At 48.3% G+C, this 25163-nt stretch overlaps 2 protein-coding genes across 6 annotated transcripts in view; both read right to left on the minus strand.

The window, feature by feature from the left end:
* kifc3 (kinesin family member C3) overlaps positions 1-10057 on the minus strand; it is a 34820-nt gene extending 24763 nt beyond the window's left edge. For 3 of the 5 annotated variants that reach the window (XM_036543433.1, XM_036543434.1, XM_036543431.1), the window contains exon 1: positions 1907-2019. In XM_036543433.1, the coding sequence (XP_036399326.1) occupies positions 1907-1978 (72 nt within the window). In that variant the 5' untranslated portion in view covers positions 1979-2019. Of the gene's footprint in view, positions 1-1906; positions 2020-9583; positions 9806-10018 lie in introns of those variants that run through there. The other 2 variants (XM_036543432.1, XM_036543439.1) reach the window with 2 other exon arrangements.
* Positions 10058-14113: 4056 nt separating this feature from the next.
* cngb1a (cyclic nucleotide gated channel subunit beta 1a) overlaps positions 14114-25163 on the minus strand; it is a 33049-nt gene continuing 21999 nt past the window's right edge. Inside the window, exons 19-35 of the mRNA XM_036544191.1 lie at positions 24750-24909; positions 22684-22782; positions 22386-22540; positions 21843-22037; positions 21295-21503; positions 20903-20953; positions 19325-19411; positions 18752-18816; positions 17852-17974; positions 17601-17742; positions 17311-17470; positions 16938-17035; positions 16743-16826; positions 16257-16375; positions 15693-15839; positions 14696-14892; positions 14114-14349 (exon numbers count right to left, since the gene is read on the minus strand). Of these exons, the coding sequence (XP_036400084.1) occupies positions 14114-14349; positions 14696-14892; positions 15693-15839; positions 16257-16375; positions 16743-16826; positions 16938-17035; positions 17311-17470; positions 17601-17742; positions 17852-17974; positions 18752-18816; positions 19325-19411; positions 20903-20953; positions 21295-21503; positions 21843-22037; positions 22386-22540; positions 22684-22782; positions 24750-24909 (2327 nt within the window). The remainder of the gene's footprint in view (positions 14350-14695; positions 14893-15692; positions 15840-16256; positions 16376-16742; positions 16827-16937; positions 17036-17310; positions 17471-17600; positions 17743-17851; positions 17975-18751; positions 18817-19324; positions 19412-20902; positions 20954-21294; positions 21504-21842; positions 22038-22385; positions 22541-22683; positions 22783-24749; positions 24910-25163) is intronic.

The raw sequence follows: 25163 nt of genomic DNA on the forward strand, positions 1-25163 counted from the left end.
GGGGGGGGGGGGGGGGGCGTTTCTAAGGGCTGTTGCCACCCTGGTGCCAGGTAACACACCTGGCCATGAATTATACACGGGCTGCTCCGAATCCCAGGTGCTGGAGCCATTTATTTATTTATTTAGGAGTTACGAAGATGCCGTTCAGGAAGCACAGGCCTGACGAACTAAAAGAACAACGATCCCGTAATGCTTCAGCAGAAACACTGGCGCGTTATGAAGTCTGCGGCAGGCTGGGGGGGGTGGGGCTGCATTATGATAGGACAGGAGGCCCTTCAAAGGGTAATGAGAGATGAGCAGCTTGATTCGGGGGAATTGAATGACCTAAATATGGTGCAGTGCCCATTTAGTTAGTTTTCTGTTACATTCCTCCATTAAATGGATTGCACTGACAGATGAGGGGGGTTTGGGGGAAGGGAGGGTTGGTGGCTAATAGGGATGAGAGAAAATATTCCTTCACTGGAATATGCAACCAGGAGCTCACTAATCCATTACTGCGATCAGTACTGAGAATGCTTGAGATTTAACAACCTCCCCCTCAGTGTTACATCTGAAAGCGAGTAAATGCAGATTTCTGGGGTTTTATTTCACAGAGAGAAATGCACTTTCCTACAGTGCTTCAGGAAACAAAATGGGGGGTTCAAATGATTCAAATTCATCAAATATCAGGAGCCACAGACCATTGGAATCAGATGAACTGAAATGCACAAAAGCGGCTCCCGATTATATTTCTGGGCGATGGACGGGGGTTGGCTGAATTACTAAAATGACTCGATGAAAAATAGACTTACAGATTAACGCCGCGCTCGTTATGCAATGCTTTATCCCCTGCGTTTCTGCACTGGAGCCGTAAAGGGATTTTACAGCAATCTGGGTTAGCGAGGGACGCTACAGCACAAAGCAGTCAGCATGGGGGCAAAAATGCAATGCTACCAGAGCGATGCACAAAGAGCGCACGCACGCACGCACACACGCACGCACGCACGCACGCAGTAGGAATGAGAGACATTTGTTCATGTATGCTGACAGGAGTACATCTTGAGCCGGTAGCTTGTAGAGTACAGCGTGCTTCTCTCCTGATTATCCTGTAATGGTCTGACTGCGCAGTGAGGTCAGAGGTCAGAGCAGCCACACCAGCTCCCCATGGGCTCCTACCCACACACTCAGCACCAAGCAGGGCCGCAAAAATACATACATCTACACAACACAGCGACATAATTATTCATACCAATCAATAATGCATAACATTCTCATTTAAACACGGCCCCTGCAGGGGGTCTCTTGCATGAGGTAGGGGGGGAAACGAGAGAAGCAGATCTAGGCAGTCCATAAAGGCAGCAGAGACTGTTTAAACCTGATGCATTTCTAACCACGCTGTACCCTGCAGAGCATGCGCTACATGGTTGCAGGTTGGATTCCCGGGGCAACGCTGCGGTTGCAGCCTGAAGCCATGCGTTAACCTCGGCTGCATCAGTAGCCATCCAGCAGCGGACAGTAAAATGCGTTATATCTGTGTGTAAATGTACACGTTACACAAGTCCAGCCTGGATGCAGGTGTCTACCAAACACATGACAAAGTCCTGCTGAAAAGTCGCAGTGGCTGTGAGCCAGGCTGGATTTGAACCCGAAGCCCCCGGGTCTGGTGCCTCCTACAGAATCAGCAGGTATATGGGAAGGGGGGGCTGTGTGACACAGCAGTGTCATCCCATTACTGCACACAGATCCCTCTCACCTGTGCCAGTCTGTTAATGCGCACAGAGCCTCTCACCTGTGCCACGCTGTTACTGCACAGAGCCTCTCACCTGTGCCACGCTGTTACTGCACAGAGCCTCTCACCCATGTCCTAGCATTACTGCACAGCGTCCCTCACCTGTGCCAGGCTGTTAAAGCGCACAGCGTCCCTCACCTGTGTCCCTCTCCTGCTGTTTGGAGCCCTCTGCAGCCCCTCCTTGGAGCTCTGCTTGCTTTGGCTGCGCATCCTGTGCAGACGGTCTGCAGATCCGTGTCCAGCTGCGCAGCTGCAGCGGGCCTCCCTGTCCTCGTCGTCCCGTTTCTCGTCCCCGGACTCCGCGGCTCGCTGCCTGGCTCGGAAGAGGCTGTGTAAGGACAGCACCACCAGGGTGCACACCACGTACATGGTTCCACAGAGACCCGGGAGGGAGCTATCCCACAATGCCCGGGACCACCACCACCACCCACACCCCTCCTCAAATCTTACTCTCCTGTTCCTGGGGGAACAGAGGAAGGGCTCACTCCTGTATCGGGCTGTCAGAGAGAGTCCATACAGAGTCCAGAGAGGGGTGGAGGGGTGCAGAGGGGGATCTGAGTCACACGCCTGGTTCTGACGAACAAAAGCTTGCTGATTACTGGGTTACCAGCCTCTGTGTTCTGGGTCAGAACCTACTTCCTGCTTTCCAGGTCAGTTCTCTTGCAGATGCCCCCGTTTGTGTCCAGTCCCGTTCCTTTCTGAGCAAAACAGTAGTTTGTCCAGCGCTGCCTTGTCAACAATCAAAGTCCAAACAGGGACCCTATCTATCTTCATTCCACACAGGGAAACGGCCGCAGACAAACAGAAAAATAAACAAACAGGGCTGGCGTTTCTCCGCCTGACGGTGCGTGTGAAAGTCCCTTCTCTGTCTGGGTTTGGACTGTTTCGGTGAAATGCAGGGCAGGTCCAGGGACGTGCTGGATTTGCCAGTGAAATTGGCGTGAGCCAATACGCAGCCAGGAGCAGTGAGAGGTGGCTAACCTCAGCCGCACCGGTGCACGGTGTCCTGCGGACGCTGATAATCCTCTGCCCTCCACGCTTTGGGGACAGGACTTTTCCTCCCAGCTGATCTGCAGCACGTACCGAATGAGTCTCGTCCCGATTGATACACCTCACCTATATCTGTGACTCACCTGGCCACGCCCTCTGGGCTTTGCAATCAGGGCGTCAGTGACAGAGTGCACCCCGGCCGTCCATCAGAATGCAAAACACAGTCACCGAGAAAACACTCGGCTGATAAGAACCGCCCGACGCCGCCCTGCAGAAACAGGTAACTTGAGAGCGCGCGCCCGCCGCTGACGCGTCCAGGTGATGTTACATGCGTCTGGCAGCTGGCGGAGGCTCTGATCTTTAGTGCCTTTTCCAGCCAACCTGAACGCTTTACAACAGCAACCGAGCAAAACAATGAAGCGCAATCAAAGGCATGGCCGAAGTCAGTGACCTTTCACAGCCTTCAGTTTTCCATCCCATGCAACCGAAAGCAACAGGCTGGTGGAGGAGCTGCCCACTCTGCACCCAGCAGGCCCCCCATAGCTACCACACTCCCACTCAGAGAAAACAAAAAAAGTTACTTTTCTTTCACATTTCTCTCGCTTTCTCGTCTCTCACTCGCTTTCAACCGTCGGATGACAGATCCTGGTACAGCATTGCCCCGCTCGAAAGAGTGAAAGTATCACTCCCTCCCTCTCTCTCTCTCCTCTCTGTCCATCTGTCACCACAGCGACGGGGATAAGCTCAGAGGGCACTGGACACTGGTGATGTAATATTATTTGCATTTGTCGAGGGGAAAAAAAGGGAAACAAAAAAAAAGTGACCAGAAAAAAAACAAAAAAAAAAAAAAAAAAAAAAAAAACTTTGCAGCCACTGAAGCCAAGACTCGTGCTGTGATTGGCTGACGCCTGGTGAGACGACCTCATTCCTCGCCGGCAACCGCTGAGAACAACGGGGGCACCATCAGCAGTGGGGGTACGCACCAATCATCCAGATCGGTTGTGACATTCTAAACGTTCATTCTGAACTTTCTAATTTTCACTTTCTAGTGTAAAATGCTCCGTTTCTGCACACAAAATTAAAAAGTGATACACATGCATTGAACAGATTTATGCGTTTTACGTTATATTTGTTTATAAGAACAAAGGGCATTTGTCTAAGTGACACTTTCATGGCTGAACTGGACACATGCCTGAGCTGTAAAGTTTCTTTATTACCATTTTCTCAAATATAAACACGAAGGTTACCTGGGACCTACATTGAACACTTAGCACTATTCTAAGGGTGTGTAAACACAATATTGAGATTAAATAGTAAACTTTTTATTAGGTTTATCTTTAACTTGGCAGATCTGATATGCTTTTACGATATATGATATGCTTCCAGTGAATGCTGAATAGATCGGCCTTTGTTTTCAATATGATATAATATGATAATAATTAATTGAATTTTTGCCTCTGTCAGCAAGAGCAGCATAATAAGTCAATGAGGAAACGATGACAAAAAACCCCCCTCAGCCGATGCAAATTGTCTTTGACAGGTGTGTGACGGGTCTCTGAGCACGTCGCAGGTAAGACCACTGCATCAGAGCAGATTAGAGCAGAAAACTGCAGCACTTTCATCTGCAGGCTCTGCTCAGTCGGCCTTTTACAGTGTTGTCTGTCTCTCTCTTTCCATCACAGGGGACTTAGAGTGGTGTGCTGGTCAGCAGCTTGTCACTCCAACAGGACCCTAACCCTTCTGTGGCAAGCCTCCAAGTCCCTCCCCCTTCACCTTCACCTTTTCTTCAGACGGCCACAAACCACTGACATTACATTTGATTACATTATTGTCATTTGGCAGAGTGGCTTACACAGGTTAATGTTTTACATGCTATCCATTTATACAGCTGGATATTTACTGAGGCAATTCTGGGTTGAGTACCTTGCCCAAGGGTACAACGGCAGTGCCCCAGCGAACCAGGAACTTTTCGGTTTCGAGCCTTGCTCCTTATCACTATGCCACCCTGCTGCCCAGTGACCTTCATGTGCCTTAGTGATGGTTACAGCAGGTTGCTGTGGAATCAGTGTGGTGTGGTGGTGAGGAACAGGCCAAGAATGCTGTACACTGGGATAAGGTACTCGTCATCTAAGTCGTCGTGTAAATAGAGAAGACCCACAGAATTTACACACACATACATCAATGAATGAAAATACATTCATATGAAGCAGTGTCAATGGATAACATTCAAAAGTTGCAAGCTATTCAAGGTACTCTGGATAGACAGTGTGTGCCGAGATAACATAATGCAACATAATGCACTTCGCCTCTGTGACAAACTGTCCTTTTCACCCGTCGCACGGTGAGGATCAGGGCAGAAGCATGTAGTGGAGGTTAGAGCAGTCGCACCAGGTTACCGTGGGTTTAACTTCCATGGGGAATCACTGCTGTTGCTGTAACACACAGCAAGTTGCCACACCTCACCTGTATTATTGCCATAAAACCCAGCCTTACTACCACGGAAAAACTGTGATAACACCTGCCATTAATGAGATAATGAGTCGATGCCAGTCAAACAAAACAGAACAGGTGAGGCTTCGGCCAAACAAATAAGGAAAACAAAACGGCAGCAGCCTCATGCGAATCAGTGCTGTGAACCGGCCATGTGTTGGTACATGCTGTCTTAAATGCTTCTCTGGTCAGCCAGACACTGAGAGATCAGCCCGGAGGCTATTCCCACAACAGCGACCCAGCCTCGAGTTAATCTGCCTTAGACTCTCTGCCTTAGACTCTGTCTGAGACTCACCCTCAAACCGCTCTTTCCCCACAGAGCCTCGCACACACCCTTCTCCTCACTCCCTCATGGCTATTTTCAGGAGAAAATTACAGTCGCAGCGGGACGAGGCGGGACGAGGTGGGGGGGGGGGGGGGGGGGGGGATGGCAGAGAGGCGTAACCACAGTGCAGGCAGCATCTCTGCTGAGGAGCTGGGGTTTGCGGTGGGAGAGCGCAGTACAGGGCTGGGCCAGGGGAGGCACTGTGGCGCACATTACAGGGAAGTGTCAAGCCCGCGGACGTGACACTACTCTTACATAATGCCTGGTACGTGTCCCCATGACATATGTTACAGATGGGGACGGAAAGAAAAAGCTCTTTAGCCTCCCAAAATACCCTCACAAAGGATAACCCCGCCCCTCTGCTCCCCCCACGTAAACAGGAGTCATCCATCAGCCTCAAATCTTTCCAGTGCTGGAAGTTTAACAGCATGTTCTCAACTTCTCAAGTGTAGTGTACTGTATTATGAGAGACAGCCCCCCCCCCCCCCCCCATCCCACCCCATGTTTTCAGACTTCCATTTACATGGTCTCTGCCAACCCTGACTGCCACTAAAGCGCATGTTTTCAAAGAGTCTGTTCAGCCCAGACTGACTCGCCGCAGCGGAACTCCAGAGGAACATAACAGAGCCGGGGCCACAGTAAAAACAGCTAACATCTGTGTGCCACATGTGCGCCTTCGCTAACATGCTAGCGTTACCGCACACACACACGCACGTACACCCATCACGAGAGGAACACGCCATCCCCTCGGAGCACCGGGCTCCAGAGAGCTGTGGAGGATGTTGAACATGAGCGGGAACGAAGTCCCCGGGCCGCAGAGAACACGGGAGCGAGCTGCAGCTGACACGCAGCACAAAGCAACTCCACAGCTCCAAACTCAGAACAGCTGGACCGGGTGAGAGACAGCGAGCAGCAACCTGCCCGGGGGCTGCAAACTGCAGCTTCTCCCGCAGCCCGGGGGCATCTCTGCCGCCTCCCTGCGTAGGCGCCGTTACAAACTCACGGCTTTCGTTAGCAGCGGGAAAAAAAAAATCAGCGAGTTGGGAAACATCACACCCAAAACATCCTCTCTCTGTCGCTCTCGTTCACCCGCACAGACACAGATAATTATCTCCTTCCCTCCAGCAACAGCACTTGCAACAGCAGGATCACAGAAGCCCCAACAACACGGTTTGGCTAATGTACCGTGACTCGCACGGGCTCGTGTTCCCCTCCTGCTGCGCGTTTGATCCATTAACACGCCGAAACGACCCGCCTAAGCAATCCTGCAAGTTTAACAATCGGGAGACAAAGTTTCCAATCAGCATTTCATGCCATTTAATTATACTTAATGAGCCTCTGCTGGATTTATGGCTATACATTCAGCGAAAACTCAATTCAGTTTTAAATGGTTATTTATTTTTTCATCTTGGGCTCTGAATACAATCTATAATCCTCATCTGATCTACGAATACGCATTGTGAGAATCAAAGTGGTAAAAGTACGCCCCCTGCTGTACTTATCTGGAATGTCATGCCGCAGCCACAATGATCTGTTTTGAATCAAGATCTTACATAACTAGATACAGGAAGAACTTGCAACATTTTAGACTGGGATTTTGGAAGTGTGTACTGAAAAGGGTGGATCCATACAGTTCCCTACCCACAACATCCTGCCAAACTTCCGGAGTATCTCAAAGACCAAGAAACATTTTCCACTTACGCGGACGAAGGGTTCAAAGGCACCGCATTAAACCGTCAGACGGCTTTGTTTTTATTAAACGGCATTTACAAATAAAGCACATTTCATCTGAACTAGACCATAATATCACAGTCGGGTGCGTATATTATAGTAACAAATGCAAAAACCATGGTCATTTGCAAAACCATAAATATTTTTTTCAGATATTTAAAGACCTTGAGGTGCCTAACACTGAAAGACAAAAACCACGCAGCAGAAAGACTGTTTGCATGACTTAGTTCCTAAAGACCCAAATTTGATCGATCTCTTTGAGGCTGAGGGGCAGCGGGAACAATAACTCGTGTGAAAGGAATGACAGGAATTCCGAATGAGGCGGAAACATCACGAGTGGGTCAGAAAGCGCGGAGTGGTCACATGTCCGGGCGAATAAATGACGCTGGTCGAACAGGTCTTCGCTTTTCCCCGAACAAACGTGCATCTAACAACATTTTACATATGTTATACATATATAGGGGTAGCAGTACTGAAACAACCAATGCGCTAAAATTCATGATGCAATTACTCTTTAGAATTCTGACATTCATTTGACCGATAATAAAAATTTCCTCGCAGGATACTCTTTTTAAGAACACTCGGATACGCTGTTTTCACCCCACCATCTCGTTCTTTTTCATTAGGTGACTCATACCCTCCGCTCCTCCTGAAACCACATTTTCTGCCTGCATCGTCTGATTTATTGCGAAACTCTGAGAAGTCTCCGTCCTTTTCCCGGCCGTACAACACTCCTATCTGTGACTAAACAGCGGCAGATGAGGGCAGCTGTCAAAAGCCTCTTTCTGTCTGCGAGCTAGTCGGATAGTCCTGTGCGATATACGGTATCATAACTTAGTTTTCACTTCACTTAAAAATCCCCGCATAACCACCAATAGATACATCAGATTAAATAATGCGAAACCGTGCGGCGTGAAAAGGTAAATGGGGCATTTAGCTTTGAAGAGCGAATTTGCTTGGGGGGAATCGGGACATAGTTTCAGAGACTCCTGTGACAGAGGAAAGAAGGAAGTATGTCCAGGGGAACAAACTGGGCCCCAAACACGGGCTTTGTGTATTCAGCAGGGATGTCTTCCATAAACACACTCCGCCAACAGGAGCCGGCGCGTTCCGTGCGTTTTAAAAACAGCCATAACCTCTCCTGTCATGAATCGTAAAGCACGCCACAGTGGCCTGCCGAGTCAGACGGGGGGGAAAGCGCTACCGTTTACCCATATTCGTCCTGGCCAAAGCCTTTCACGAATTAGCGCCGTAATGTCGTGTAAGACGTTTGCGTCACCAAACCGGTCATTCTCAGCCCCTATTTAGCGCTATTCACTCCTGTCTGGCCATCATTTAAAAGCCAATAGTAGTTCGCCATCAACCTTTCTGCGCTTTAATCAAGGTATAAGACAACTTGCGCCATATCGCTAATATGTCGGCCTCACAATGGGAGACGGGGGTGTTTGACTGTTTCGCCATCATTATTTTCTGTAGGCCTATAACTTGTCTTGACTGCACTATTTATAGATCATCCGTTAGTTGGATCGGTCCCGTCCTGGCACGCCCCGAACAACGTTCTCAGTCGGCTAACTACATCCATGCGCTCCGTCTCCGGGACCTTCTGGCTCAGAGAGGACAAAACGCGCATCCACGAATCAAGAATGATTCATTTAAAAACGGAATAAAATGTATGAAGATGGAGTACATGTATCAGATGTCTGGTTTAACTGGGTTTCACATGCATCAGAGCGAAACCCACTCCACAACCTAAAGAGTCACTCTGCAGTGGTCACTTCCTTTAGGCGCATGGAATTAGCGTAGCAGTTGCCCTCTTAGAAACCGCTAAGAGGAAAAAGATTTTTTAAAAGGGGGACGCTGTCCCAAGATCAGAGACATGGAAATACAGCCAGTGCGTGGGTTGGATAGATAAGGCTGCCGTGTTGATAGGGAAAATTAGAAAACAGTTCTACAAATTCACCAAATTAGTCTTTGGTTTGACGTTGACAGCTGTCGACATGTTAAACATCTTAAAATGACATGACTCATATCCACTGCAATGGGGTAGGTAGGCTAAGTCAATGCCAGTTTTTTGGCTCGGACGGTCTAACGCTTCCTCCTATAAAACTCGATGCTAGCTAACATTTGAGAAAAATATCAAACCAGCTTGCAGAATCCACGTTGTTAACGTAAAACATGCAATCGAGATGAGATTTCGACCTATAATTCACACCTGCAAGAGTCTAAAGTTCCAAACGAAGCGACGCGAGAACTAGCGCCAATTACAAATATGATCTTACCTCTCGGTCCAGCTGGCAAACTTTCTGTTCTCGTCTTTATGCCCGTTTTCTTTTTTCCTACAAGATCCTTATGATTCTGTGATGGCGAAATATGTTTACTGGTTTCTCTGGCAGAAGGCCGGTAGAGCTTGCAGCGGCCAGTCTGTGTAACGTGGGAAGCGTAAAACAGCGGGTACCCGCACTTGAGAAAAGTTCCTTCCTTCAAGCGCCCCTTGTCTGCAGATGCTGTGTACTGGACTAGCGGCAGGACACGGAGTCAGCCAGCTGATTCAATCCAAAGGCAGTGACGTAGTTCTCAGCTCTGATTTAAAGCGAAAACTCCGTAAATTGGCCTCTCAAACACAGCACCACTTACCAAAGCGAAATGACGAACAAGCCACGTCCTTATTAAAGTACCAATAAAAGAAATCATGCGAAGTATCGGCTATTTCCTACCTCAGCATGCTCCTCGGAGAAGGAAAGGTGGTTCTGCATGTTTCCGTAGAGAGCTCAGCCGCACAGAAGCCGCTCCAGAAAGCTTATGGGTAATCGGAAATAGGGAAACTTTCACGTGTGTGCTTTTGTTGTGAACAACGAAACCTTGTCGAGGTGACTCTATGGTTTTATAGGATAGTGATGTAAATTCGAGTCAGCAGACCTCTGTACAGCGAGGTCAAGAGGTCGCGTCTACTTACGTCTCATTTTATCTAATCGTCTAATTATTGATAACAATCAACAAAACAGACATAGCCATTTTTCAAACACTTTTACTAACATCACATATTTTTCTCTTTACAAGCGTCACAATTTAAAAGCAAATTCATAAAACTTAATTTGTCTGGGCATTGTAATGCAGAGTAAACACCATATACAACACTCATATATACATGACTAGCTGGATACAAAAACACAACTTCCGATTTTAATTCTAAACAAACATACCAATCAGGCGAAGCTTGTGAAGATGACGCCGGGGAGGTTAACACTCACCTTTAACTGCTGTTTTTGATTGTTTAGAATGATCAAGTGTTATCTTAAATATTGATCACACCTACAGCTGCCCCCCTTACTTGAGTGTATATACTGTGTCACGGTATCCTCATTAATTATAATCATGAAGATTTATCCTTCATGATCTGTAGGTGCCTCTGATTAAATAATTGCATTTCTCACAATGAGATATGGTAACATCAAATAATTTTGATTATCCAATAAAGACAGTTTACCAGTCTAAACCTCATATCAATATAAGATGCAGTTAAGTAAAAAGGGAAAGGCTGTAGACTTGTGATCCATATTTAGTTTTGCTCAGGACAGATATCAGTTCAAAGGAGTCTTCAACATCTTTGGTGTCAAACTCACAGGCTTTCACTGAGGTCCATCAGAAATAAAAATAAAATTCCTCTATGTCTGAGCATGTACAGTTTAAGTGGCAGTTTCAGGAGCTGGTTCTCAGGTTGATTTAGCATCTATACATCCATTCATAATTATTGCAAACTTATAAAAAGTCATTCTAGTTATAATCTTAAATATCACAGTATATAATCAGTTCTGCCTGTATGCCACAACTGGGATATGTTTTGTTCACAAAATCATGGACTGGGTAACAGATATTAATTTGTATCAATTTACAATATATTTACACGCTTTTTGATTTGTCAGCAGTATCCTGACTAGATTTCACTGTACAAAGCTGTACGGTAATCCTACAGCAAGATCTACACACTCCAACTTTTCATTAATAACAGCGGAGCTTTCAAGCATGCAGTGCAAACATGGGTCTTTCAAATGTATGCTAAAAAGGATGGTCTTTATCATTTGTGTTGGTAAATTACTGCTGAGAAAGTCCGCAAGAAATAACACTGCATTTTGATGGTCAAAATAATCTTGCTTACATAATCATGGATATACGACAGATAAATATATTAGCCACCCTTAAATATAAAAGTTTCATTTCAAACACACTTTTGCTCACAGTGCAAGAAAAACAGTGTATTCAGCCGATAATGCCATAAATAACATATGACATCACACTGCAGACTCTCATTAAAAGCATCCATGTACCGGAACAAGCAGCTGTCTTAGTTAGCATCTTTGAAATGTAAAGGGACATTTGTTTCACCTTTTGTGGGTTGTCAAATAGAACACAGTGGCAAATATAAAATGGCATGGATGTTTTATGAATAACGTTATGGATGTTTTATGAATAACCTCATACCATGTCTTTGGGTCAATGTAAATGACAGTAAAGGGATTGCCATCTTAGCCACCGAGCACCACTACATCACAGAGAATTATGGCATGTCAAGTCTGGATAAAAATATAAAACCTCTGTGCTGAGATCCACTGTTCATGTGAAACATATAGAGGTCCACAGTCAAATGATAAATGCTTAGGACTGTGGCTGCATTATGTGTGTAACCAGGATAACCAACAGGGCTAAATAAAGTCAATGTGATTTAAAAAGAGGCCAGCTCCATGCTATGCCATGGAAGTCAGCATGCAATTATCCAATATGCAATTAGAGGGAGGCTGCTACACCAGAGTGCTGCACAGCAGCTTGGGATTTGTGGGGAATGCACCACCCAGCTATCATATATCCTTCTCCTTAGCCTGGCGATAAAGTTTTAATAACATTGCGGAAATGTTACGAGAACTTTAGGGCATGCACGGTTAGCTGGGGCATCCCCCTCCAAAAGCGTGGAATTGCTCAGCATTGTTTCAAATCCCGCCTTTTTTTTTTTGGAGCATGTCTGGCCGTGACAAAACACACAATGAAAATCAACACACACTTCCTTCCTTTCTTCCTCTGTGAGCTGAATCACATTCGTTTCCAGCTGCTGTTGGAACACTACCACCACCACTCTGCTGGTGCTCGGAGCCCCATGCTCATCAGTTTAACTTTAAGTTCAATGAACTCAAAACTCAATGCACAAGGACCGCAATGCTGTGCTTAGCTGCCGGTGAGTTCACGCGCAGACGATGCTAGTGAATTCAAAAGAACACACAGAGAATGCAACGCTGGTGAGTTCACAGCCCACCAGCAGGCCTGTGTCGTTCTTTCAGTGCGAACAGACTGTCTGACGTCAGAATCAGGAGAAGCTTCATTAACCGCACAGTTGCAGCTTCTCAAGAAGAGGGCTGAATCCTTTTTTTTTTGTCGCATTTTTCATTTTCAGTTTACAGGCTTGCCACCTTCCCTTCTGGAAAGAAACATATTGTTCAGGACTGACTGAACACGAGTCCTGGCTAATCCACTGAAAAGAAAGAAAAGATTTTTCCACTTGATGTTGGAGGATCAAAGAGAGCTGCAGTGCAGAGATTGATCCACAATCTGTTCGAGTGAAGAATCAATATAAAGTAACATGTTTATCCGTTATTGGGAGTGACAGTGGGCTGGCTCAGGAAAAAAATGTGTCACTCTCCCTGACCGTACATAGCTAATGCTTTCACAGTACATAGCTAATGCTTTCACAGCATTTTAGAAATGTCCCCAATGAATGCATCAGCTAAAACAACAAAAAAAGCAACTTAACTATAAGGTCAATTACCCAGAATGCACCACTACAAATTCTTATCAGGTCTAAGGCTCAGGACTCTCAGGAGTTGTTAAATGCAAGGCAACTGGCTGGCTACTTTGACTGGCAGCACTTGAAGCGAATGTTCATTACTGTAAAAACAGCTGTAAACTTTATTTATTGTCAACATGACAAAGAAAAAACCTACGCCAAAGCTTCAGAGACTAGCCCAACTAGCACCTGCCCATAGCTAGCTGCATCGGAAGCTGGCGGACGAAACGGGGTCAAAGGGGTCATTGTGGGCCACCCTTCCTCAGGTTTATAAAGCACAGAATCACATTCTTACCTGGATCCTGCTACAGCGACCTGAGTTCTGTACGAGTCAGGAGGCTCGTAAGATGGTGGTGTGTGTGTAACTGCAGGGTGGGGGCGGGGTGTGGGGCTGGGCTGGGGTTTGGCTGAAGGCTGTGCTGGAAGACACATGTCCTTTAGGACTGTGAGGGTGCAAAGGAACAGAGCAGCATCCCTGGAGATATTCCTCCCCACGCAGCGGCGATTAATGACCCGACCGGGCGGAGTCTGAGCGGGCGGCGGCCACGCCCGACGCTCTGCCTCGGGCGGGAGATGAATCACTGCTGGGGGGGGGTTACAAATGCAAAAAAAAGAAAATCAGCAGGACGAACATTACGCTATCTATGACCCTCGGGGTGAGAGACAGGACCGAAAGTGACCACCCGCCAGAACCACGGCTGCACGTCATTTGGTGATGGCATCGGGGTTGCCGTGGTTATTCGTTTTTTGAGGACAGAATTCCCGCCAGAACGGTCGGTCCACTCAGTCTGCTGTTGCCATGGGTGACGGGGACATCTGATCGGACCGCTATCTCTGACAAGGATGGGGTAAAAGGGGCAGGCCCAGGCCGCCGCAGGTCTCTGGGCCGTGAGCGACCTCACTTCCTGTGACAGTGGGAGAGAGAGGAGCGGCGCGTTCCCTCGCAGCGGGGGAGGGGGGCTCGGAGCACTACTCCCCCCGACTACTCCTTGGGCTGCTCCTCCTTGGGTTGCTCCTCTTGGGCGTCGTCAGGGAGCATCTCCACGGATAGGATGTCCTCTCCCTGGGGGGTGGGGGAGATTCTGATCCGCATGGAGCTGTCCCCGGTTTCGGACACCAGCTCGTCATCGTCACCGGGAGCCTGGCGGGGTATGGGGGAACGACGGTGCATCGGGGAGGGGGGGGGGGCATGGGCGAGGGGGAGGATGCCTGGGGGGGGTGGTGTCAGGACGTGGAAATGCGGATTACAATACAGCACTGACAGCTTTCACATTGCAGTAGTAATCCTGGTGTGGTGCAGCTCTTGGGTATTCTGATTGCTTTATTTCCGTACTGCTAACACCATTTGTTGCAGAAATATAACACACAAAAAAATAACAAAATGTGTCCCAAATGCTTGTGGCAAAATGCATGTTTTTTTGTCCAGATGAGATGATGACTTGGGGGCGTAAATGCCTGGGAAATGCGTGGGTATGTGAATACACGTGTTTATGTGTGTGAGTGTGTGTGTGTGTGTTTGCGCACACATGTGTGTGTGGGTATGTGTGTGTATGTGTATGTGTATGTGTCCATACCTGCAAACTGGAGGTGGACCTGTAGGTCTTGTCCTTGAGCTTGGCGAAGGTCCCCTTCATGCCAGACTTCTCTGTCACCACCAGCGCTGCCTTGTACAGTTTGGGGGTTTCCGGCCTCGGGGGGATCACCTGGGCGGTCTCCTTGCCCTCCTCCCCTGCCGGCTTCTTGTCCTTGGTCAGCATTTTCCTGGGTGGAGAAAACAGGATGGGGTGAGTGCGGCTCGGGTTCTGGATCGCGCGGCTCGGGCTCTGGATCGCGGCTCGGGTTCTGGATCGCGTGGCTCGGGTTCTGGATCGCGTGGCTCGGGTTCTGGATCGCGCGGCTCTGGTTCTGGATCGCGCTAGCTTCCCTGTGCTCCCACAGCTACACCGCAGAACTGCGGTGCTGCTAGCCTCATTCAACGGGTTACAGGCCATGGGGAAAGTGGGCTGAAGGCAGCAAAGATCACAAGAGGCCTGGACAATAGCATTGGCCCTGCCCAACCTCCTGCAGTCCTGTGGAGTAATCAAATAACGGCCAGGCCGTGACCTCACTTCCCCTTCCCTTTCCCTCTCTCTCTTGTGTGACTGATCATGTGATTGGAACCCCCTGCTGAGATCATAAGCGATACGATGGAGCCTGTTTAGTTTGGCTGCGCTGAGCACCCCCTGCTGTCTCTGACCCGTGATTTCCTCAAACTCTGAGTGAGAAAGAACCGAAGGCCTGCCGCATTTCCCCTCAACCTCACATACTCTGCAGCTCAGGGAACTCTCTGACCCCAATAACTGATCCAGAATCAGCTTACCCAACTCTAATCCTCATGCCAACCATTCCGTGGTATAGGAAGATAAGGATCCAGTATTTATGCCAAAGGGCAGACTTTATGCACCCCTCTGGGGGAGGTTTCTAAACTGGTCATGTGACCTTAGCACACTGTGACAACAAGTTAAACACAGGAAGTGTAGGTTCAGCTTTGGCACAGATGGCTAAGCAGGGGAGTCTCTCACTTGGCCTTCTTGCGCAGCAGCTTCTGGGATTCGGGGTAGTGGACCAGGATCTCCGCCAGGTCTTTCTTGTCCAGGATGAACAGGTTGGCGAATCCGTGAGCCACTACGTTGGCTGTTCTCCGGTTCCCGCCACCGACCGCCAGTAAGCTGCACTCGCCCAGAGGAAGCAGACACAATGAAGACACGTGTTAGAGGGAGTGTGCTTCACACCAAAGGGGTTAGGGGTTCAAATCCCTCATTAAAATCAGGGGACAAAGCAAACCAATTGGAAATTCACATGCAGGGTTCCAGTATAGTGGATCACAGAACATTATATGATATGATATGATATGATTTACACAATGTGCTGTGATGTAAACTGTAATTGAGAAAATTGAGCAGAATTACTGATATAAAAACAGAAGAGTCAGCAAACAACTCAACAAGCAAACAAAGTCAATGACCCAAAAAAAACTCTGAACTATGCAAAATTGTAATTCATTGATAACTGTATATGTAGATGTTATTTTCACTCCAACTGTTTAAGCCTCAAAATAAATAAAAAGGCTGAATATGGGTACTCACCTAATCTCTCCAAACACAGACCCCGCCCTCAACGTAACGAAAACAGTCTTCCCGTCAGGACCGCCCACCACTTGCACCTCTCCCGCCTTTATGATGTACATCTCCCGGCCAATCTCTCCCTGCAACACAGCGTCATTGGGTCAACACAGGGGAAGGGTCATTGCTCCGATGTCACAGTACACAGGGGTTTGGCTCGACATTACAATCTACCCCCCAATAACCAATCACAGATCAGATCACTGGCGTTTAATCTTTCGTGGGTGGAGCTTCATCTTGTGCAATGAATGGCTAATTGATCTGAACCAATCCAAAATCTTGCCCCTGGAAATAATCAGTTTAGGGGTCACTGATTGTGCAAGACTGCAAGATTTTAACACCAGAATTAAGTGCGAGGAAAACTGAGAGGGCCAGCTTGGCCCGGGAACGGAAACTGGACACAGGGAAGAAAAATCACTGCACAGAGGGCCCTGCCTCTTCCTTCCTCACCTTTTTGCAGACGTAATCTCCTGGGAGATACACCACAGACTTCAGCCTCTTCAGCATGTCGAAAATCATCTGTCTGTCACACCCCTGGGGAGGACAGGGGGGGAAATAGGGATTTAAAAGGATGAAATTGAAGGTTTTGGTGTTTTTGAGAATCTTCACATGGCCTTGGTGTGGAGGTTGGCCCGTGGGACTCACCTGGAAGAGGGCGACTTTACTGACGATGGTGTAGTTGACGTCCACAGCGATGTCCAGCCTCATCTTGTCCGGAAGCTGCACCAACAGCTCCTGCTCGTCTGAGAGAGAAAGGGGGGGGGTGGAGAGAGGGAGCGTAAAACATAAATGCCACTGCTCTTGCTTTAACACACTCAGTCAGAAAGAGGCCCCTATGAACCTCAACTAAACCCTCATAGAACATCAAAATTCACTTCAACCCTTCCATGGAGGTACAGAAATGTGATCACCTTTATCCCAGAATGCCCTGGGACTGTCAACCTCCCAGCTAAACACCCCACAAAACAGCTGTAATGTCTTCACAACACCTCTGGGACACTGCGGTCAGGCATCTTACCCAGCATGCCTTGGGACTGCCAGGTGTAGTCGTACCAGGTCTTGACCCGGTTCTGGACTTCGCGGGGGATCCGGTAGGAGGTCATGTACTTGACGGTGTTGTCCATGCAGGCCCGGTAGTAGGTCTGGCCTGCAGTGGCCGCACCCACTACATCTCTCATCTGAACCGGGGGGAGAGAGGTGAGGCGGGAGGGAGGTGGTGTCAGTCAAACAAAGGCACACAATATACCATCCCTGGAGGGGTTCGGGCAGGGGGGTGGGGGGGGGGGGTGCTTCAATGACACTGCTCACCTGACCAATCATGATGGAGAAAGCGAAGACGCCCACGAAGTAGTTGACCCCCTGGAAGATGATCTCAAAAAGTGTGGTTGGGTCGGGCAGCCCGCCGATGGTGATCAGGGTCTTAACGGCGAAGTAGTAACAGCGGATGTAACTGCAGGGGGCGACAGAGAGTGCAACCGGGGGGGTCAGATCAGCGCTGAGGGGTGAGAGAAGCTGAGAATGTCACCTTTCGACAGGTATTGATGGAGAGTCCTGCGTACCTGTTGCCCACGCCGTTATACACCCACTTGGTGGAGCCCAGACCCTGAAGGGCAGATCCCCAGTAGAAGAGACAGGCGTTGATGTGCAGTGAGTACAACAGGTAGGTGGTGGTGCGAATAACTCTGCCATGGGAAGGAGAGAGACAGAGGGAGGGGGGGGGGGGGAGAGAGAGAGAGAGAGAGAGAGAGAGAGAGAGACAGAGGGAGGGGGGGGGGAGAGAGAGAGAGAGAGAGAGAGAGAGAGAGAGGAAGAGAAGGAGAGAGACAGAGGGAGGGGGGGGGGAGAGAGAGAGAAACAAAGAGGGAAAGATGAAAGACAAAGAGAGATTTTTAGATTTTTTAAAAACACCCAAACAGAGTCATGTATTGTACAAATCAATAGGAGATGAAAGCAAACTAGAAACAAAAAATATTTACCAAACAAAATTACAGAGCAAATCAAAAAAAAAATCTCACTTAATCCCCAATCACAAAAACTAAAGCACCACTACAACCCCATCGACACTGCAAATTGCTCCCTCTGTTGACCTACATAACAACATTGCCTATTAACCGGCTAGAATCTGTGTGTAGCTGTACTGTGGAGGCAGTCAGCAAGGGAGGGAGAGAGAGAGGGAGGGAACGGGGGGAAGGAGGGGTGGAGAGAGAAGGAGGGGGAGAGAGAGCAGAGCAGAGAAAGAGAGAGGGAGAGGGAGGGATAGAGGGAGGAAGAGGAGGGGAGAGAGTGTAGAGAAATTCAGAGGGAGAGAAAGAGAGACAGGGAAGAACGTTCCAGCCCAGCAAGGAAAGTCTTATGCCAGCGTGGTGTTCTCAAGAAGCTAAACCAACAAGGGCAGTCGAAAACACCAAACCACACCATGTTACCATAGTTTAAAAATGCATTCATTTTATTCAGCTCACCTGTAGATATAAGCTTTGCTCATAATTGCTTCCAGGCGGTCGTTGAACTCAAAGAAAGCCATGACCTACACAGCCAAGAAGCAGAAATAACAAAGCTTGACAACACATCACCAACTAAACCTCCATTCTGCCAAAACATACAGCCGAAAAATGATGTACAGAAAACATTGCATTATTCTTCTTGAGCAATCCACCTCGCTATAATTTAGATGTAGAATTATTTCATGCTATGAGACACCACTACACACCAAACAACCAGTGATGACAAGAGAATCTTTGGAAACAGTCTCAGATGCTGATTTAACCCATCAAATAGCAGTCGTATAAATTAAGAGTAAGGCCTGGTTTAGTCCAGCATTTGTCTGTAACGTTGACTTGCAAGTGAAGTCATGATTCTTTTCTTCAATGTAAATACTTCCTTTCAATTTAGGCGATTGCTGAACTTGTTTCATAAACTGTGCTTACGAAGATAAAAGAAGCATTGCTTGCATTTAACTGCGAGCCAAAGTTAAGGACGAATGGTGATGTAATTCAGATGTAAGTAATTAAAACCGTTTTGAGCTGAGGGGCTACCTTGAGGAGGCGAGGGAACCGCAGCAGGGAGTTGACACCAGTTTTGAGGTACAGTATCTCCAGCGGAAAGAGACTGACCACATCCATCTGAAACGGCAGGGAGTTTATGAGGTGCTGGGCTACCAGGCCATGGTCAGGGTGAGATGATTATCACTTCATTTCAGTAGTTACCTATGAGGTGCTGGGCTACCAGGCCATGGTCAGGGTGAGATGATTATCACTTCATTTCAGTAGTTACCTATGAGGTGCTGGGCTACCAGGCCACGGTCAGGGTGAGATGATTATCACTTCATTTCAGCAGTTACCTATGAGGTGCTGGGCTACCAGACCACGGTCAGGGTGAGATGATTATCACTTCATTTCAGCAGTTACCTATGAGGTGCTGGGCTACCAGGCCATGGTCAGGGTGAGATGATTATCACTTCATTTCAGCAGTTACCTATGAGGTGCTGGGCTACCAGGCCACGGTCAGGGTGAGATGATTATCACTTCATTTCAGCAGTTACCTATGAGGTGCTGGGCTACCAGACCACGGTCAGGGTGAGATGATTATCACTTCATTTCAGCAGTTACCTATGAGGTGCTGGGCTACCAGGCCATGGTCAGGGTGAGATGATTATCACTTCATTTCAGCAGTTACCTATGAGGTGCTGGGCTACCAGGCCACGGTCAGGGTGAGATGATTATCACTTCATTTCAGCAGTTACCTATGAGGTGCTGGGCTACCAGGCCATGGTCAGGGTGAGATGATTATCACTTCATTTCAGTAGTTACCTATGAGGTGCTGGGCTACCAGGCCACGGTCAGGGTGAGATGATTATCACTTCATTTCAGCAGTTACCTATGAGGTGCTGGGCTACCAGGCCATGGTCAGGGTGAGATGATTATCACTTCATTTCAGCAGTTACCTATGAGGTGCTGGGCTACCAGGCCACGGTCAGGGTGAGATGATTATCACTTCATTTCAGTAGTTACCTATGAGGTGCTGGGCTACCAGGCCACGGTCAGGGTGAGATGATTATCACTTCATTTCAGTAGTTACCTATGAGGTGCTGGGCTACCAGACCATGGTCAGGGTGAGATGATTATCACTTCATTTCAGCAGTTACCTATGAGGTGCTGGGCTACCAGACCACGGTCAGGGTGAGATGATTATCATTTCATTTCAGCAGTTACCTATGAGGTGCTGGGCTACCAGACCACGGTCAGGGTGAGATGATTATCACTTCATTTCAGCAGTTACCTATGAGGTGCTGGGCTACCAGACCACGGTCAGGGTGAGATGATTATCACTTCATTTCAGCAGTTACCTATGAGGTGCTGGGCTACCAGGCCACGGTCAGGGTGAGATGATTATCACTTCATTTCAGCAGTTACCTATGAGGTGCTGGGCTACCAGGCCACGGTCAGGGTGAGATGATTATCACTTCATTTCAGCAGTTACCTATGAGGTGCTGGGCTACCAGGCCATGGTCAGGGTGAGATGATTATCACTTCATTTCAGCAGTTACCTATGAGGTGCTGGGCTACCAGGCCACGGTCAGGGTGAGATGATTATCACTTCATTTCAGCAGTTACCTTAAAGCGGAGGGTCTTCATGTAGTTTTCCCTCATTTCCTTTTTGTCACACTGCAATCAAAACAAAGCAATGGAAAGAGTTAACACATACACACAACATGCAACGGTGCGTGTGCGTATGTGTATTTGTATACATGTGTATGTGTATATTCTATATGTCTGTGTGTGTGCATGTGTTATATGTGTATGTGTATATGAGTGTGTGTGTGTGTGTGTGACTATGTAATGTACACATGTGTGTGTGTGTGGTTTTGAGTGAGTGTCTGTGTAATGTGTGTGTGTCTGTGTGTGCACATCTGTGTGTGTGTGTGTGTGTGTGTGTGTGTGTGTGTGTGTCTGTGTGTGTGCACATCTGTGTGTGTGTGTGTGTGTGTGTGTGTGTGTGTGCTTACCACAATGTCTCCTCCCCGGACGAACTGCAGGCGGGGCTGGAACACCAGGATGTCGATGATGTAGATGGCGTCGCAGATGTAGTCGGTCAGCAGCCACAGGTGGAGGTTGTCGGGGGTTTGGTAAGGGAAGGCCCAGCGCACCGGGATAAGCCACAGGTTCCAGTTCCAGGCCAGAGTGACGAAGAACAGCCACAGAACGTAGATGAGATCTGCGGAGAGGTAACAGAGGTCAGGGCCATTCACCAGGACCGACAGTAAGGCCAATCGGCTCTCCGCGATCAGGTGTTTTAGCCTGATCTGACTAATTAATAAATGTGCCAGTGAGGTGAATGATCTCCATCCATTGGCAGCTAATTTCATGTCCCTTAGTTGCGAAATCCTTTTTCCCATGTGGTATTGTTCTTTTTCTTCACGGCACATTAGAGCATTTTAATAAGGCAGGGTTCAATTCAGCAATGTCAGTTTGATCGTCACTACGACGACACCTGTCTTTTAAACAGGTAAGGTGTGCTCAGGTGAGGGGAGGTGAGAGGCCGCGAGGAGCTTACTGGTGTAGGGGTCGATGCTGGCCGGGAATCGGTACTCCAGCACCGTCTTCACCCAGGGCGGCAGCTTCAGCTTGTAGCCCAGGACGTCATACGCGTCCTCGTCCTCTGCCTTCTCCTCTGCCGGCCCCGCCTCCTTCTGCTCCTCTGCGGGTGGTGGAGGAGGTGGAGGAGGCGCTGCGGGCTTCTTGGCGGGGGCTGCAGGTCAAAGATCGCAAGGTGAGAGGTCTTTGTATTGTCTGTGGCTCTGCTTTTGTTAAGTCCGTGTGTCTGTATGTGTTTTGGCTGCGTCTGAGTCTATATCTACTGAGTCTGAGTCTATATCTACTGAGTCCGAGTCTATATCTACTGAGACGGAGTCTATATCTGTTGAGTCTGAGTCTATATCTGCTGAGTCTGTGCTGCGCCTCAGTTTGTCTGTGTAGCATCCAAGTTGTATCTGAGTTAAATGCGAGTTGTGTCTGAGTTAAAGGAGAGCTGTTTCTGAGTTAAATGTGAGTTGTGTTTAAATTGTATGCGAGTGTCTGAGTCATGGTGAGGACTCACAGGCGGAGGGGCTCTCCTCGTCAGACTCGTCCGGGTCGATGAGTCTCTCCTTGGTGCGCTCCGTTCTCTCCTTGAACAGCCTGACCAGTTCCTGCAGCCGCTCGTTAATGATGGTGCTGGTCTGACTGGCCGCCGAGGCTGGCCGCTCCTTCACCCTGCAAGGAAACACCCGCCCACTGTGACATCACAGCCGGAAGCTTACAGGAAGCTTACAGCTTACACCACAGCACAGAATAGCCACATGTTCCCGCCCACATCCCGGTGATGTCACTGTGAGGTCACAGAGCGGGCCCCTCACCCTTCGTCGGCACTGAGCAGGCTGGTCTGGCTGGGCCACGCCTTCATGGTGGTCTCTGCTTCCGCTTCCTCCTCATCCCCCTGGGAGTACAGCTTCTTTCTGTGTGGGACAGTGCCGAGGAGACCAATGAGAGGAGACAACACAGCGAGAGTCACAGACAGAGAGGAGGGGTGGGGTGGGTGGGTGGGGCTTATAATGCGGTGACATCATATCGAACGGCAAAGACGTGGGGTGATGGTGGAAAATGCCATTTGTTGCGGAACTGAGAAGGAGACAGAGAGCGACAGTTTGCAAGCTGGTTGAACACACTCAGAGGACACGCGTATGGATCATGAAGAGCGTGAACACACCCTCCAAAGTGAGGGGACCAGAGTGATTGGAGGGTTCAGTTCTGCAAAGCTACTCCTGTGCTGAAGAGTTAATCCAGTGCAGACAGGCGCGAATGGCATGGCTCCATGCGTGATCATGAGGCATGAGGTCGTCTTTTCTGGGCTTTCCTGGATGACTATGACAATGACATGGGTTCAGTGAATCGAGGAGAGGGGATGGAACACGAGGAGTGGGGCATTCTGGGATTGATGGTGATGGGCCGTGCGAAATGGGGCTGTTGCCGGGGTTGTGGCTGATGGTTTTGGTTGGATGGGTCTTACATCTTGGTCCAGAATTGCTGCAGCTTGCGCTCTCTGGGTGTCCACCCACGAATCCGTCAACGCGGACAGGTGTGGGTGGGTGTGGCGGGGAGGGTGGGGGGTGGGGGCAGGGGGTCGAGGTACGGGGGTGACCCAAATAGAGGGAGAGAGAGAGAACAGTAAAACTACAGAGGAGAAGTTAAATCCAGTCAAGTGCTGTGCATACCATATTAATCAATGACAAATGGACACGTAATTCATAAGCCATTATCCAGGGTTGTCTGTGATTTACACTGAAACTCATCACTTCAGCAATATATTTACTTGAGTTACTGAAGGATGCCAAGACAAAGTGAAGATATTACTCTGCTGTACACAAAGAAGATAGGTATACACTGTATATCCATTCACTGTGGGGAAAATACCACAGACACATGTAGTAATTTGTTCATCAGAAGCTTTAGTTGAAAGCTAATTTTTTCAATCAAAATTTTTCTGGGTTCATGGATGAGTCAAGACTATAATTTATTATTTACCTAAATTACAAATATCAATATGAACATTTCAATATTTATTTATAAAGAGAAACATGTACTCATATGTATATATTATACATATAGATATTATATGTATGAATGGAGACATTTCCAGAGTAAATTATTTTACAGTATAATCCTGAACAGCTTCCAACGCAAAGCAAAGCAAAGTGAAAATGATTTACCAGCGGAATGTGTGCTGATACTTCAGAAAAGAAAACTGCATTCTAAACCCTGTGCTGAGGTGAAATGTATGCAGTAATGTTCTGGAATGGTAAACATGCTTTTGCTATGGGATCTACAAGTAAAAAATATAAAACCAAAGCTTGATTATTTATTTTTCTTTTTTCAGAAGGTAGGGCAAATCCACAAGAGATGAATAACGCACCGGTCTCCGATAAACAGTCAATTAAAAAAAGCAACAGAGAGACTGCAGGTGGAGTAATACTTTAGTCATCTGGTTGTTGCCTTTGTGGGTGCTCAGCACAGAATAACAGCACAAGCTACAAGGATGAGCACCTAGAACAAGCGCTGCACACAGCTAGCTGTGAGGACCAGAGCTGCGCTCAGCAGTGGCAGGGATGGTGGTTTTGGGGGCGGGAGGGGCTGGGGATAGGGGGGTGCGTCCTCTACAGTAGCAATTGAATGCAGGCTCGTAACCATGGCAATGAGATTGATTGTGGGACACAGTGTGGTGACAGCTACAGAATCCTAGCATCAGTGCTGCATGCTTACTCTGAATCCGCGGATTTGCTGCGCACATCCGAAAATAGGAGAGAGAGAGAGAACATGGGGAGAGATAAAATGAAAAGAAAGCTCTTGTATATGTGCTTCACACACATGAAACATTCGCTGGGTGTGTGTTCTAGATGTGTGAACGGTGAACGGGAACGCAGCTGACCTGCGGGTTGTCACGGAGACGCCGGGCACGGTGAGGGTCTTGAGGTTGGGGTCCTGTGGGGTGACGATTTGGGGAAGGTTGTGGGAACTCCCTTTTACCTCTCCATCTGAGTCCACCTCCTCCACATTCACAGCTGGGCGCACGCTCAGTCGAGAGCTCTCTGAGGAACACCAAAACACACAGGACTAATCCTCTGAGCAACACGCAGGAGAAGATGATTCTACATCTCTGAGGAACCTACAGGAGCACATGGTTCTAGATCTCTGAGGAGCACACAGGTGCTCTTGGATTCCAGACCTCAATGAGGAAGACACAGGAAACACATGATTCCTAACGTTTCTGAACATCACGCTGGGAAACTTGGTCTTTGTACCTCTACGAGGAACACATGGGAAAACAGAACTCTCTGAGGAG

This window comes from Megalops cyprinoides, chromosome 13 (assembly GCF_013368585.1).
Source record: "Megalops cyprinoides isolate fMegCyp1 chromosome 13, fMegCyp1.pri, whole genome shotgun sequence".
NCBI classification, from domain to species: Eukaryota; Metazoa; Chordata; class Actinopteri; order Elopiformes; family Megalopidae; genus Megalops; species Megalops cyprinoides.